The sequence below is a fragment of the Myodes glareolus genome, chromosome 20, assembly GCF_982192425.1.
Source record: "Myodes glareolus chromosome 20, mMyoGla1.1, whole genome shotgun sequence".
Taxonomy (NCBI): domain Eukaryota; kingdom Metazoa; phylum Chordata; class Mammalia; order Rodentia; family Cricetidae; genus Myodes; species Myodes glareolus.
Window position 1 is genome coordinate 26,430,705 of NC_142045.1, and position 16,589 is coordinate 26,447,293.

At 43.1% G+C, this 16,589-nt stretch overlaps 1 protein-coding gene across 8 annotated transcripts in view; it reads right to left on the reverse strand.

Moving 5' to 3' along the window:
• Med12l (mediator complex subunit 12L) overlaps positions 1 to 16,589 on the reverse strand; it is a 316,360-nt gene that overhangs the window by 252,406 nt on the left and 47,365 nt on the right. For all 8 annotated transcript variants that reach the window (XM_087899492.1, XM_085676475.2, XM_085676476.2 and 5 more), the window contains 3 exons: positions 5,533 to 5,702; positions 2,502 to 2,612; positions 1,139 to 1,408 (listed from right to left, as the gene is read on the reverse strand). In XM_087899492.1, coding sequence (XP_087755618.1) covers positions 1,139 to 1,408; positions 2,502 to 2,612; positions 5,533 to 5,702 — 551 coding nt within the window. The remainder of the gene's footprint in view (positions 1 to 1,138; positions 1,409 to 2,501; positions 2,613 to 5,532; positions 5,703 to 16,589) is intronic.

Sequence of the window (16,589 nt, forward strand, 5' to 3'; positions counted from 1 at the left end):
TGAGCATATCCACAGGCAGAAGAACAATCCTGGCATCTTTTGGCATTTGTGAGGTACTAGCTCGAAGGCCCCTCTCAGATATCTAAACCACAGATGCTCAATCTCCTAAAATTGCATAGTATCTGCCTATAATCCGTGCCATCCCCACACATCCTCCAAATCACCTCTACATTACATCAACAGCATATGAATAGCCGCCACACTCTGTTAGTTTGGAAATAAGACAAAAATGTCTGTGCACACTCAGTATACACACATAAGTCCTCTGGCCCTTTTTCTATGTTATGCCCCACCCCACCCCCACCCCACCTCCCAGTCAGGAAACCTTTCCACTGAAACTACAAAACACCTACAAAGGTCCCTGGCTTTCAAGTTGAACAAAAAATGCCCTTTTGAAGCACCATAGCCCCTAGTGTATCTCTCCATTAACATTCAGCATATGCTATGCAAGCTCCACGTATAACTTTTTCTTCTTATCTGGACAATGAACTCCAAGGAGACCCTGTCTTTCAAAACACCTTGAGTCCAGAGTCCCTTGGCAAAGAGCAAGAGGCACTAAGATCTCAAGAACCAGAAACTGAACGCTGAGGGGGCAGCTCTGGGAAAGGACAGCTCTCACGCCTAAAGGAAGGAGCCAGAGCTAGCCCACTGCTGTGTTCAAGGACAGCACAAGCAACAAGGCCTGACTTTAAAGAGACGCAGAGGCATCCAGAGAGGCGCGGAGCTCAGGATGCCAACTGTAGATGCTGAGACTGCTGCCCAGAGAAGACGTCTCGGCAGAATAGCAACACAGCTGACCTGAACTACAGGCTGTCCGTGAAGGGTACAAGTGAACTGCTTCACCATCCGAAGGATAGGCAGCTGAAAGCCAGATGTGGCATTTCTCACCTGCAATCATAGTGCTCAGGAGGCTGAGGACTGCTCTAAGTGTCTCCCCAACCTAGGCTACAGGTGAGACCCTGCCTCTAAGTCAACGAAAACATCACAAAGGACAACCACAATAAGTTTCATCTGCGTAGCTACAACAAGTCTCTCAGTCCACTCTAATAGTAATAGATCATAAATTTCTAATAAAAGTTATCGGGTCTTTCCCACAGTGAATTCTAACATAAAATAATACAGACTATTACAGACTTACCTGCAACATACAACTAAGTCCATAAACCAAGGGGCCATGTTGCGCACAGGAAAGGAAATCCGAGAAGGCCAGCTGCATGGGGCTCATACCAGGGCCAGGGGTGCCAGGACTGGGGGTCCCAATACTCGTGTTGTTTGCTCCGATTATCATGTGGGGTGAGTGAGCAGCAAGGAGGTTGGGGCTGTCACTCAGCAGCAAGGAAAGACGCCGGGCACAAAAGTACGCTAGACGACGAGACAGGTAGGCAGACTGGACAAACTCATCTGAGTACTGAGAGAGAGGTAGAAGGGGGACAGGAGTCAGTCATGTCTTATGCTTCAGAACTGTTTCAATTTGGCCTCGTGACTAGGAAAAAAGGCATAAATACAAGATAGGCCAATGTCATCCAGCTGTAACATAAAGTAAGCCACATACGTAGTCTTGAACTTTTCCAATAACCATTAAGCAAATAAAACAGGGATTCAAGAGATAGCACGGCAGTTACAGAATGCTCACTGTGTGGTTCTCGGCACCCCCACATCAGGAGGCTCACAACTACTTCTCACTCGCCTGTGGGCGCCCGCATGCGTGCGATGCACACACACACTCATGCAGGCACACACATAGACACGTAAGTAAAACTAGACCATTAAAAAAGCAAAATGAGAGTCAAAGAGAATAACGTGCTAATTGACGCCAATACTTCCAAATCGCATCACTTCACCAAGGAACTAATGTAAGACGCATCCAGGGTATATATTTTTGCATGAAATCTGAAGTCTGGTGTGCATTTTATACTGATGATGTTTCTCGGTTCGTGGTGGTTACTCTTCAAGAGCTCAAAGGCCCATCTGGTAAGGGGCTTAACAAGAAATGCAAACACAGACCAACCTGGAAACCAACATAGAAGAAATAGGCAAGACTCTCTTGTGTGCAGCTCCAGGGGAAGGTACGAAGGACATGGGAAAGTTGCCTGCCCAGTGATGCACTTCCAAGTCTGAATTATCACTATCTCACGTATGACTAAGAAAAGAATAAACCTCATTCAAAATACCATTATTTAACATTATTTGGCAAATAGTTTTAGTGATCCTAAGAACATAGTTGATTGGCTGCCGTGTCCCACGGTAACTGGGGAACGGTGACAGCACTCAGAGGCTGTCTTGCTCAGAGAGGAGAAAACCAATGTGGTGAAATTAAGTTTGGGTAAGAAAAAAATAACTATGACACAACAATAGAAATAGGAATGCTTCCGTAGCATTTGAAACAGTTTCTCCCTTTCAGAAGGAACGGTTTCCCCTTTCTACCTCTCCTTGCCTAGTCATTCCTGTCACACTCATCTCTTGCCATTAGCTCCACTAGGTGGCGCTGAGACACACCGTACCTGCAGCATCAGAGGCAGAAGGAGTTTGAGGAGGTTGTCGTCCACGGGTCTGATCTTCTCTAGGACGTCCAGAATCCACGTCAAATACTCATGTTTTTCCAACATCCCTTCCTTAAATGAAGAAAGGGTACACTACTAATGACAAAAATACCCTAGGGTTTTAAGATACGCCGCCGCCATGCAAATTCAATCCCGTGTGACCACAGTCCAAACCCCAAACAAATAAAGCCCTAGAGGGCTTGGGGGAACAGTATGTGTGACCTGGGGTTTTATTTTTGCTTCTGGTAACCCACTTCATTCGAAACTTATTTTATAAAATCCAGATATTCAGAAGCCATCACACTCCAGGCTGACACACCCCAAGAAGCTATCAGGGGCAGGAACTCATTTTCAGGGAGCAGATGGGGCTAACTGGGATGCCTCTGAAGAAGACTACTCATACCACTGTCTCAAAGGTACAAAACCCACACCAGACTCCAGGTCTTGAGTAAATCTTAAATGACTCTCAGATTCGTCTACCTATAAATGTATTATTTGAAATATCATTTTAATGACCCATCAAATGATGGAAAAGATAGACTTTCAATAAAACCAATTTTAAAGTAATTCTATACAACCATCCTAAAAACAAAACAAAACAACAACAACAAAATCCAATTACCTCTCTGGCATGATATGGTGCCTTTTCCCTTATTTTTTTTTCTTTTTCTAACCCAAGGCATTTGCCAAGCACTCTACTACTGAGCTACATCTCAAAGATGCCACCAACTCTAACATATTCATGATGTCCTTTGTCAACTGCCTTCTTACACACATGAATGCACACATACACACATGCCTGCCTGTATAAATACATATGGTGTGGGATGTCCTTCTGTATATGTGTTGCTTTTATTGGGTAATGAATAAAACTGCTTTGGGCTATGGCAGGGCAGAATACAGCCAGGCTGAAAGAGATATAGAGAGACAGTAGGCACGGTTAAGGAACCGCCATGTAGGTGACAAAGAAGAAGGGCATGCTGGAACCTTACTCAGTAGGCCACAGCATCGTGGCCTACTGATACAGATTAATAGAAATAGATTCATTTAAGATATAAGAGTTAGCCAGGAATATGCCTAAGCTATTGGCCAAGCAGCGTTATAATTAATATAGTTTCTGTGTGATTATTTGGATCTGGAGGGCCAGGAACAAAAGAGGATCTCCCTCTACACACATGTACATTTGTATGACTTTCCAGACATATATACTTAATGTCATATCATAGTCTTGGTGTTATGTTTCATAGGATGAAAGACTTCAAAATAGAAACAATCCATGTTTTATGAAAATCATATGCCCTATTTATGAATTTTGCAAGCATTTAAAATAAACTTCACATTAATGTGTAATGATGGTGAGTGCAAGGTAACAAAATTAACTTTAAAACGGAATCCCGGGGTTGGGGAGACAGGACAGGAAGTAGAATGTTTGCTGTGCCAGCATAAGGACCTGAGTTCAATTCCCAGCATGCATATGAAAAATTAAATAAATAAATGTTAAACATAGCGGCATGCATCCGCAATTCCAGGGCAGAGAAGTAGGTAAGGGCAGACCCTTGAAGCTCAATCTAGACTAAGCCAAAGGTCCCTGTAGGAGACCTGGTTACAGAAAATAGGAAGGCTGGCTCCTGAGGAATGCATCAATATCAGTGCTGACCTTTGGCCTCCAAGTGTCTATGCAATAGGGACAAGTAAAGGTGCACGTGTGCGCGCGCACACACACACACACACACACACACACACAAAACAAATTTAATGCATGTTACTACTTTGTTACATAATCTTTCTAAAAGCACTAAGTGTGCTGAATAAACACACTTCTGGGATACCAAGTGAATGGCTAGCTTAGTGAAAGCCATAGCAGTGTGGAATAGCTTCAGCAGTCAGCAGGAGTGGGGCTGGGTTCTTAAGAGCTATGTTTAGTCATTTAAAAACTAACAACGCTATTTCACAAAAGGAACACACAGTGTTTGTTTGTTTTTCTATTGGCGCTGTCTCTAAAACTCACGTTTCCTGGACAGTTCAATTGAAGTAATAATGGAACATTTAAAAACCACGAATTCCTCTCCTCTTTGAGGACGATAATGAATAATGAAAATCTGGGCTAATAACAGGACTTTAGCTGAATACACCTTGTCAGGAATAAAAACAAAGGCACATGGCACCACAGTTGACCTCTGATGGTAAAAAGAATTACAACAGACTGGGTGAGAACCTCAGAGTTCCTGCTTTCCCTTAATTCACCGCTTAAATTTTCATTTCAAGGTACAACTGAGCTACACGAAGAGACCTTCGCATGAAAACATCCAGGGGCAGAGGAGATCTGCTATGAGACAGAAAGCATCAGCACAAAGGAGTTTCTCAATAAATACCTCAATAAATAAATAAATAACTTTCAAAATAAAGAGTTTAAGGGGGTTGTGCTTAACAGCACAATTACAAAGTAATTAGTGGCAGTAAGATACCAGATGTCACTGACAACTGAAGATGAATTTGTGTAACAAACTGTTACCACAGATCACACAGGTTCCCCTGAATGTACTGTATGTAAGACATATACCTGACACTGTCGTGCATGCCTGTAACCCCAGGGAGGCAGAGAAAGTCAACTAGATCTACATAGGTGAGTTCAAGGTCAGCAAGAACTTGCCTCAAAAATTTTCATTTACATACAAATAAATGTTAAACTTCTTTCTGTGAATGCATCAATCCATATAAAGATCTATTATTTAGCCGAGAAAAATACAGCCATAGATATCTATCAGCATGTTTTGGTCAACCAAAGACCACACGTGGCAGGTACATACTGTGTCATATAGTCTAAGTATGTAGCAGGCCATACCATCTGCATTTATATAGAAGTGTACTGTGTGATGTTTGCAGAATGATAAAAGCACCTAGCGACCCAGTCCTCAGAATGCATCCCTGCTGCTGAGCAGCGCATGACTGCATGTGGAAGGTGTGCTTTCCTGGCACGCCGTCGTCAGGTTACCTGGAACATGTGAAACGCCAGCTTCTCGTTGTACTCCCACTGCTTCATGGCTTGCTCGACCTCTGGCGGCACGGGGACAGGACCGTCACCTGTACTGGAGGCCATGTGGTAGAAGTCAGAGATCTTGACCAACTGCTCTCTTAGGTACCTGGTAGATATTTGCGTCCACTCTGTATTGAGAAGGAGGGAAACAGAGTTCTGATTATAGACACAGCTTAAGAACGATACCTCTTTTCCTCAGACTACCCTGAGGACATACTTTGAAGTCTGACATTTGTTACCTAAAAATGACTTTTGCACATGCAGCCATTATTCAAGAGAGCATGCCCACACAGTACCTGGTCAGATCTCAGGAGAACTAAGCCATCCTCCTCTTGTGCCACTGTGACCCTAAAAGACTTCTGTACGTGAATTTCATCAGCTGTGGTAAACACCAGTTAGCATCACAAACCACTAAAGGGTCATCAGAAAATAGAACAGCGGAGAAGAGTGCTTGCAAGCACTCTTACAAACTCAAAAACACCAAACCTCTCCCATGCAGCTCTTAGCGTGTGTGCTTCTTTCTCACTCCGTGTCAACTTTCAAACATACATGCACTGGATTTCTGACACCCACAGGCTAGACCATGAGCTTCCAAACCTATGCACCACCCCCCAGGGTGTATTTAGACACAGGAATGGCTGACCCTGGTCTGACCATCCGCACCCATAACTCAGGTTGAGTGAGCAGCACTAAAAGCTAAGAAATGAAGAGGCGGCGAAAAGGGGGGTAGGGAGCTGAGGAGAGGGTTCAGGGGGTAAAGTCCTGTCTTTCCTAGAGTGAGGGAGCTGAGTCTCAAAACCAAGAACTTCAATCTATCCAGGTAGACAGTACATGTCTGTAATTTCAGTGCTCCTATTGTAAGATGGGAGAATCCCTGAAAGCTTGTGGGCCGGGGAGCCCTATGGAAGCAGCTCAGCTTAACAGCAAACACCAAAGAAACTTTCCCCTCAGCCAAGGTGGAAGGAGAACCGAAAACTGAGGTGTTGTGGGGTAATAGGTAGACCAGTGTATCTGCTTGTGAACTATTAGTTATAGATAACTTACACTGGTATAGATTCTTATATATTAATACATATGTAAAGTTATCTTTGTATTCCTAAAATAATTTGTATATTGATACAAATTCAAATTATATTTGTTATATTGAGCATGCTCCTATTTCTGTTTACAGTATTTGAAGTTATTTTGTCATATTGTATGTATGTATGCTTCTACTTCTACTTACGATATTTTTGTATATTGATGCAATTTTGGGATACTTTTTATCATTTTGCACTATGCATTTCTACCTATGCTCAAGATATTTATATATATATATATATATATATATATATATAGTTACAATTCGAGGTCACTGTCTTCCTCACAACGCATCTGTTTGCAGATTTTTTTATTTTTTATAATGTGAAGCTTTAGTCTTTAAGTTATACAGGCATTAAGAATTATAGGTTAATAGTTACACATGCTTGTCATATTTTTAGCTATGTTAGTCGGGTTCTCTACAAGCACAGAGATGTACTCCGCATAGATAGATAGGTAATCTTCATATACTTCAAAGAACTGCAGAATATGGCATTTAAATAACTTAGGATTCTGTTGACATGAGACACAATTGCTACAGGCAGCACCCATCTATTCCTGAGAAAATACTGGACACTGAAGACACTCAACTTGGAGCTTGTCATCTTGGCAAAACTGGCCTTTGGTCAAAGAACTGCCCTTTCCTCAACTACTGACAATATGAATGCTGTCCAAACTGGACAAACAAGGTACAACAAAAACAACTGCTAAACCATCCAAGACAGGGTGGCAGTCTTTCAAATTTTCCTGTTTCTGAAAATGGGCTGTCAGATACTCTAGGCCTTACCCAAAGTCGGTTGCCTCAATGTTGCAAAAGATAGTTTTGTTGATTGTTCAGATAGCCAGCTAACTCTGTCATTTCTTGCACCTTTTGGAAATCACTTGCTTGCATTTCCTGCTTACTCAGGTAATATTAATTTCCTTCTCGGGTCTTTGATAGGGTTGAAGACTAGTTGGTCATAGCTACTTTCCTCTCATGACTTAACTAACTCATGCTATTGAAATAATCTCTGTTATCTGTTCTTTACCTTAGACAGGACATTTAGCATGTGTCCTTGCTTGAGGTTACTCATGCTGGCTATAGTTTTTGTGTATGTTTTCCCCTTTTCTTTCTCCTGAACAATACTTGATATTCGTTCTTATTGTATATAGTTTTTTTTAATTAGGTTTAGAATCTTCTTATTTAGACAAAAGAGGGAAGTGTGATTGGTATTCTTTCAGCCTTGTGGACACCACCCCATTATGGCGTAGTCTGAGGTACTACATGTGGACTGAGAAGCACAGACGGAAGGCGTGCTCACTCTCTGGGGTGGCGGTCAGAAGCTTCCAGCACCCACAGAGTGGAGGGTCACAGGTGTCTACCCATATTGTAAGGTTTTCCCCAAATAAACATTTGTTATCCTTTATTCTGGGCTCTTGTGGACATCCTTAATGATGCCTATGCTGAGGCGAGCCTGTGACCTACGTATTGGGGCAATCCAGTGTTTCTATCCCCCCAACACAGACACATACTCACACACACGCAAAACAAAAAACACTAAAATTACTTTTAAGATGACTACCACTGGGGCACAAATTAAACTGTGTTGCCTCTGGCAACCAGAAAGAATATGATACTAACTTTAGCCCATTCTGTGGGCAAAAATGTAGTAACTGCAAGCTTGCAGACAAATTCCTCCTAGAAGTTAGGAAAACAGCATTTTCTAAGAAGCCATTTGAAGGCAACAACTTCAACATCTTCCCATTGTTCATTCTCCCACCCTCTCAGAAATGAGGAGCAGAAACCAACTGTCTGACAGTAACCAAGAATGTTCACTCTCTTTGTCAAATGTAACCAGAGACAACCCCTGCTGAGGGCTAGTTTAAATTACTTGCTCCAACTATGTCTTGTAAACTAAAATTCAGTCTGGTGTGGTAATGAAAGCCTATAACACCAACATCTGGAAATGGATGCAAGCAATCTGGAGGTTACTCTTTTAAGGCCAGCCTGGGCTACATGAAACATGTATCAAAATAATAATAATAGTAATAATAATAATGACATAGATCAACAGGATTGACGTGCACAGCAAAGCTGTTAAATTCCTATGATGAACCAGTGCAAAGGTGTATTCTGCTCCGAGTTTTCTCGTTGCTAAAAACTGATCAACTGGAACTAAAAATATTCAACTATGAATGTCATCATTTTCTTGTCCACTTGTGACATGGACTCGTGGTCTCATGAAGCTTGTTCAATAAAAACACTAACCATCTGCTGAGACAAGCTGAGGTTACCTCTACCAAGCAAAACCAGAAACACTGATACAGACCCTGAGCTTTATGCAGCAAGCCTTGAGAGTAACGGGCTCTCAGTATGGCATTGTGAGCATGCCCACGGTACATCTCAGTCAAAACTAAAAATAACACTCATCTGCACACACCTACTTTGTCTCGGGCATTATCATCATTTTCTTTAAAATCTAGAAGTACAAATTTGCCATGGAAATGGTGTAATAAGATACAGATGCAAAAGAAAACCCATAATATCTCACTAATCACTATTTGATTAAAGAAATACAGTGTTGCCCACAATATCACAGGGACACGGTGTCAGCACTTCCACCACAGATACCAAAATCTGCAGGTGTCCAAGGTCCTTATACAAAATCACATGGACTGGGCAGATGGCTCAGCCAGTTTGACACTTACCAACCAAAAGTGAGAACAGAGTTCAGGTCCTCAGAACCCAATAAATGCCAGGTAGTCATGGTGGCACACCTGAATCCTAATGTAAGGGAAGCAGACACAGAGGACCCACAGAGCAAGAAGACTAGCTACGATCATTGAGCCGTACTCAACCAAAAAAACAAAAGATACCCAATACCAGCCTTGGGCCTTCACATGCTTGCACACACAAATATATGTACCTGCACTGACATGCACCCATGTACACACACACATGGACATGCATACATATGGAAAAATAAATATTATTTGCATAAAACTATAACATATCTTCATACTTGACATCTTTTCTACATTTATAACATAAAATAAAACATGAAAGTTATACAAGTACTTATTGTGTGGATAGCTGAGAAGCACAAACGTCTACACATGTCCAGTTTAGATGTAATTTATTTCAAATATTTTCCATCCCTGGATGGCTTAATCTGCAGTCAAAACCTATCTATGGTTACAGTGAGCTGAAAAGATGGCTCAGTGCATATAGCACTTACTTATTGGAATTATCCTTGTAAATTAAAATTCCCAGCACTCAGGTAAAAGCCAGGCCTGACTACATGTGTCTATACTCCCAGCTCTGAAGGCATGGGGTAGATGTGATGGTAGAGGCCTCAGGACTTGCTGGCTACCAGTGGGGCTCCATATTCAGTACAATGGGAATATGGCAGAAAATGGTAGAGGAAACCACAATTTTTTAAATGAATATTTTTATAAACACATGCATATCTTCTCTTTAATTGCTAAGCACACTACCCTGAGATCTGAACCCCTTTTAGGAATTAATAAATGCATCCCTTTTGGCACATTAACATCAGACATCTAATTATTGTATGAAACAGCTGATCTCAAGATCTGTGGAAAACAGCACACGATTAAAAATTAAGACGCACAGAAAACTGTCATTAAGAATTGAAAAAGAAGGCGGATGTGGTGGTGGCGCACGCCTTTAATCCCAGCACTCAGGAGGCAGAGGCAGGTGGTTCTCTGTGAGTTCAAGGCCAGCCTTGTCTACAAAGCTACAAAGCAAGTTCTAAAACAGCCAGGGCTGTTACACAGAGAAACCCTGCCTCAAAACCCTATTCTCCCTCCCCTCTCAAAAACAGAATTAAAAAATAGATGTGATGGAGATATGGCTCAGTAACTGAGAGTATCAGATTCCCAGCACCCATGATAAGGCTCACGGTAGGTCTTGGGTGCTTTGGATGACAAACAGAAAACAAAGATTGTAGTAAAGATTTGGCTAGAGAGAATCTGAAGAGAAATATGGAGAAAAGTGACCCAGGAAGGTTGAAAGTGGAGCCCTTCTGAACTCAAGCAACTCAGACACACAACCACACCTGTAGTCTCACTCTCTATACTCTCTGTAGAGCTAGAGTGTGAGAGTTGTGGGTACAGACGCTTCTCGGAATGCTGATGGTTGATAGGTCTTATCAATGCTCTCCCTCACATCCCAGGACTCCAGGAGCACAAACCCATCCTTGCTAATGCGTCACTCTAAAAAGAGAAGGCGGGCCCAGAGGGACGAAGAGGTCACAGAGCTTGCCTGCCCCACCACTGCACAGACCCAGGTACTGTGGAGCTGCCAGAGATGTAAGGCCAAGAACCCAGCAGTAAAATCCAAATATGACACACAGCCCACTGTGTTCATCAAACACAGGAGCATACAGAGGTCCAAAGATGACACTCCAGAGCCTCCAAAAGCTGCAACGGGGACAGGAAACTGGGTCCTAGGCAGAAGGGAAAGGAACAACGGTTGCAGAATATTTGTTTAACTATGCAAAGATGTACAACATTTGTTTAACTATGTAAAGGTGTGTTGCTGTTTTACTTTGCCTGCCTAGGGCACCTGATTGGTCTAATAAACAGCTGAATGGCCAATAGCAAGGCAGGAGGTATAGACAGGACTTCATGGCAGTAAGGAGGAGGAGGAATTTAGGCTCAGAAAGAAGAAAGAAAAGGAGACACCAGGACCAGACAGACAGAAATGGAGGAAACAACAAAGTAGGACATAAAGAATGAAAGAAAGGTTAAAAGCCCTGAAGCAAAACATAGACGAATAGAAACAGGCTAAATTAAGTTAAAAGAGCTAGTGGGACAAGCCTAAGCTAAGACTGAGCATTCATAATTAATAAAGTCTTCATGTCTTTATTTGGGAGCTGGTTGGCAGCCAAAGGAAAATCTAGCTACAAACAACCATCCTGGCAGCAAATACAGCATGCCAAAGGCAAAGAGGCCTGAATGGTCCTGGTGGTGTGATATTAGCCGAGACTTAGTGCCATCAGAAGGATATGCTGAGAAACCTAACAAGCCTACAATCCAAACCCCTGCTCCACTGTTCACCGGTTATAAAATCTGCGGCAATTTACTGAACCTTGGCTCAGTCTCAACGTCCTCTTCTGCAAAATAAAGATTAATGATAAGCAGCTCAATTGCCGTAAAGACGAGTCACTGGCACAACGGGTCCAGAATAGGAACTGATCAGTGAATGCAAAGGATGGCTGTGGATGGGAACAGCTGGACACTGGCAGCCGGTGGACAGCATGTGCTGCTTCTGAGAGCAGACTTGCCCCCTCCCTCCAGCTAAGTTAATAGCCAGCTGATAACACGATGGCTGGAACATGACTTATGGGAGCAGACAGTGTTGGTTTCACGGCTCAAAGGCACTCAATGAAATCACAATCTTTAGTGAATGAAGATCAAACTTCGGGCGTGAGAACTAAACCCATCTCGGAGGCTACCTGCTGGCTCTCATCTGTCTCCTCTGCTCAAGCCGCTCAGCTGCTCAGAGGCTGTGCGCATCGCATCTAAAATGCCTTCTCTGCTCACCATAAGCATGAGCAGAAATGTTCCTGGGACCAGCTGAAACGTCACACACCATTTCTCTAGCGTCCCCATACCAGCCCTCCACCTAGTATGGACGACCCATCCTTTTCTGAGGTTAATCACCTCAATGTGCTTCATTTCCAGAAATTAAATGTCAACCAATATATCATAAAGTCCTTCCAAAATAAATATCAAGCCCCTACCCTCTGATTCTGCCTTTCAGTTCTTAGTAGGAACTTAAAAAATCCCCATCACTGCGTACCTACAGTGGTGTAACACTAATATACTGAAAAAGACTAAATGTTTTAATAAATGCTTACTAGAAGCATCAGTGTGCTTTAAAAGATCCATGCAGAGGTGTGTGTGTGTGTGTGTGTGATATGCCTGTGTACCACACACATGCCTGGGGCCCATGGAGGCCAGCAGAGGGCATCAACTCCCCTCAGAACTGGAGTTAAAGATGGTGGTGAGTTACGTGTGGATGCTGCAAACTAAACCTGGGTCCCCTGCAAGAGCAGTCAGTATTTCCAGCACAAGTATTTTGCCTCTTTTTGAAGAAACTTACTTGCAAACGTGTGCATAAATACCTTTCCATCCCGTGACAGCCCAGTTTCCTGGCCACCGTCTTTCCTTTTACAAAAGCAGCTGGGAACTATGTGAAATGAATGAAAGAGGTTCTGGGCATTTTGGGTTTTGTTTTTAAACACAAACATATCCAGGAACGAAGGAGCCTCCTCGGTGGGGCTAATCAAGTCATCAGGGGGTTAATCTGCCAGACCTTGGAGCTGAATAAATGAGCAAACCACAGCTCCGGCACGCATAAGCTGCACACCCATGTCCTAACATGCTGTAAGATCACTGAGAGATCTTCCACCGTGATCCTATTTCACGCTAGATGCTTTTTTGATGAATACCATCAGCAGAGGGAAAAGACAACCAACTGAGAGACACCGGGAAAATCAGGTCCCTGAGAAAGGACTTGGCTCTGGAACACATAGAGAATTATTACAGCTCAACAATCTGAAGACAACCTAATTTTAAGTTTAGGTTGCAGAAGCCTGGAACACATATCTCTCCAATGAAGATAAACAAATGGCCAAAAGGAACACTTCAGCATCAGAAGCTATCATGAAAACTGCAAAGCAAAAGCACAATGACCTCTGACAAGGATGACTCTGATCAAAGCACAGGGATAGGCACTGGTGAAGATGTGGGAAAGGCGGGTTCCTTGATCACCGCAGGTGAGAATGTGATATAGAAGAAAAGAGAGGTGTGGCAAGTCTTCAAAAGTTAAACATGGAAACACGATGTAACCCAACTACTTTACAGTCGGCTATATACCCAAGAGATGAAAACCACGTATGTACACAAAGACTTTCCACAGATGCTCATGGAGTGCAGCAAGACCCACAGCAGACAAAAGGTAAATCTGAGCATCCATCAGCTGACGAGTGGACTAACTGTGTACAAGCCTGCAATGAAATAACACTGGTATATGAGGGTAATGCAATGCTTTAGAGACATGCTATGGTATGGAAGAACTTTGAAAACACTAAGTGAAAAAAGTCAGTTTGATAGAACCACATATTACATGACTTACAATGTTCAAAATTAATATATGTATATGTGTGTGTGTGTATATATATATATATATATATATATATATATATATATATACACAAAGCAGACTGGTGAACCAAAAGAATATGGGGCATTTGGATATAAGAAAATGTTCTAAAATGTGGTTGATGGTGTTGCATAACGATTTCTTCCAAGTTTGAAATATTTCATCCTAAAGGGAAGCTACTTAAGCCGGAAGTCCCTGAAACTAACTACTAGGGCCCTCCCTGCCAGAGTAACAATAAGAGGTGAGAGTCCCTTGAAGCCTAGAGCAGTGGTTCTCAACCTTTTTAATGTTGTGACCCTTTAATACGGTTCTTCATTTGTAGTGACCCCCAACCATAAAACTAGTTTCACTGCTACTTCATAACTATAACTTTTGTTATAAGTTGAAAAATATAATTATCTGCCTGTGTTATCTGGGCTTAGGTGACCCCTGCATCCTTCAGTCTCCAAAGGCATCAGGACCCACAGGTTGAGAACCACTGCACTAGAGGCCCAGAACTACAAAGACTTGAGAAAAGACAAGCTGTGGAGACTCTTGTAACCGGACCAGTTGCCTGGGAGGGGTCTCTACCTGAGTCACTTGAAAAGGACACTCTTAGACCTGCTGAGCTGCCTGCAGGCTGTGCAGTGTGCTCCAGGTCCCCAGGGGTTATGAGCTGTGACCCATGCTAGGGTGGACCTTAGTAATGCAACCCCAAGTCATTTCTACTCTTCTAAGTAAACTCCATTCCATATTCCTGTAAGTAACCTCAATAAAACTCATTGGTTCACCGAGTTGAATTTTGGTGGTGTGCACACTTTGGTCTGTTGTGGGGTCACCCCTATCTGGGGTGAGTAGATGTGTGTGTGTGTGTGTTGTATGAACACACAAAATATCACTGGGATGACTGTGTAAGTGGGTTAATTATATAGCATATGAATTATAACTCAGTGAAGTTGTCTTTTTTCTTCTTGAAATAATTTCCAGTAAGAAATTATCTACAAGGTAAAAGAAAAGAAAATTTCATGTCCAAAGACACTGCATATTAAACAAACTACTGCCACTATAAAATCAAGACTATATCCGAGAACAAAATAAACAATAAACAACTAAAAGTAAAAGTCGCCAATATTTAACAACAAATATTTTCTGCTGTAGGCTGGAAGTTCCACTGGGATGTGGAGCTGCAAAGAGAAGTAAGAAAGAAACCACCTGAGGTCCTTGGGAGAGACGCAAAGGAACCAGCAGCCACGGGAGGAACAGTCTAGTATGACCATGGGACTTGGGAGAGGATTTGAAGGGTGGCATCCTGTCACACTGGAAGGAAGGCATGAATGAGTTTCACCAGCAGAAGCAGGCATGCCACATCACTGGCAAGGCCAATAAAGAGGAAAGCAGAGGAGTCTCCAGAAGCCAGAGGTCCCCAAATGTGAGTGTTTTCGGAATGACCACCAGAGGGCACTGGTGAAACATACTTGGGTTTCCAAGAGTCTTAAGCAGCAACCCAGGCCGACTTGCCAGTACGACCTTTGACCGCAATGACCAAAACGCACCGAAGAATTGTGAGCAAAGAAGTATCAGGATCAGATGGATAAATGAAGACTAACTCTCAGGAAGTTGTAGAAACCAAGTGAGCAGGGGTACCAGGTTCAGTGGGGAGGTGACATGGGCAGAACAAAGGAGAGAGGTGGGTACGGCATCCTCACCAGGGAAACCAGGAACCAGTCGGATAACAGAGATGGAGCACGGGGCTATTAGATTAGAGACCTTTCCAGACTCCGAGTGGAGTGGCTGAGGAGATCACAGTGCCACCCTGAGATGTGGAACCCATGAAACCGCTTAATGGGTAGGAGGCTGGACTCAGCTTGCTGTATTAACTTCTTGCTTTAACTACGCTTTCGATTTTGAGATCGTCACAGACGTGCAGATCTCAGCAGATACCTCGGCGAACAACGACCTCTCGCCCTGGCATGGTAAGAGATTTCTAGTGTTGAAAACAGGGCAGTATTTATAAAGATTGGGCCGGTGCATTTAATTAACCCCTTCGGACATGTTCCCACTTCGTGGGGACCAGGCCCAAGGGGGTTTCCAGCAAGACAAGGGACTTGTCAGTCAGATAACACCTATGCACCGCACACACTGGCACCTCCCACAGCAAGCTGGTGCACCTGTGCCCCAGGTGGGAGAAGAGATCTCAGGAACAAAGGGAGAGGTCCCTCCTGAGGGTTTAGGTGGCAGGAGGAGAGACGGAGGAATGTGGCTAGACGGAGGAAGACAGAGACAGCAGCTGCTGCCAGCTCCCCAGCAAAGCAGCAAACCTAAGCGCATTCGTACATCAGACACCTAATGACCCTTGCAGGCTGTGAGCTTCTACTACAGCTGGCTGGAGAAGGCACAGTCCCTTCGACAGCAAAATGAAAATTCCATTTTTCCCCTTTCCTTTGCCATAATGGAGTTCATGCGTGATCATACTGATGATGATCATTGGAGCAAAGTTACAACAATAAGAGTGACGCAGTATTTAATGTCCACATGCACACACACACAGGGTGAGCAGCTGCTCTAAACCTGCTACTTCTGAACAAACTCTAGATAACTAAGAGCCTTTCGTGAGGACAAAATATGAGACATCTGATTACCAAGCCACCACACAAAATAACTCTAGACCAAGAAGCTATACAATACAGTAGCATTCTAGGCTGTACAGAACACAGTCTATACAATACAATAACATCTGCACTGTACAGAACACAGTCTTCATGTCTGCCTCTGACACCCCCAG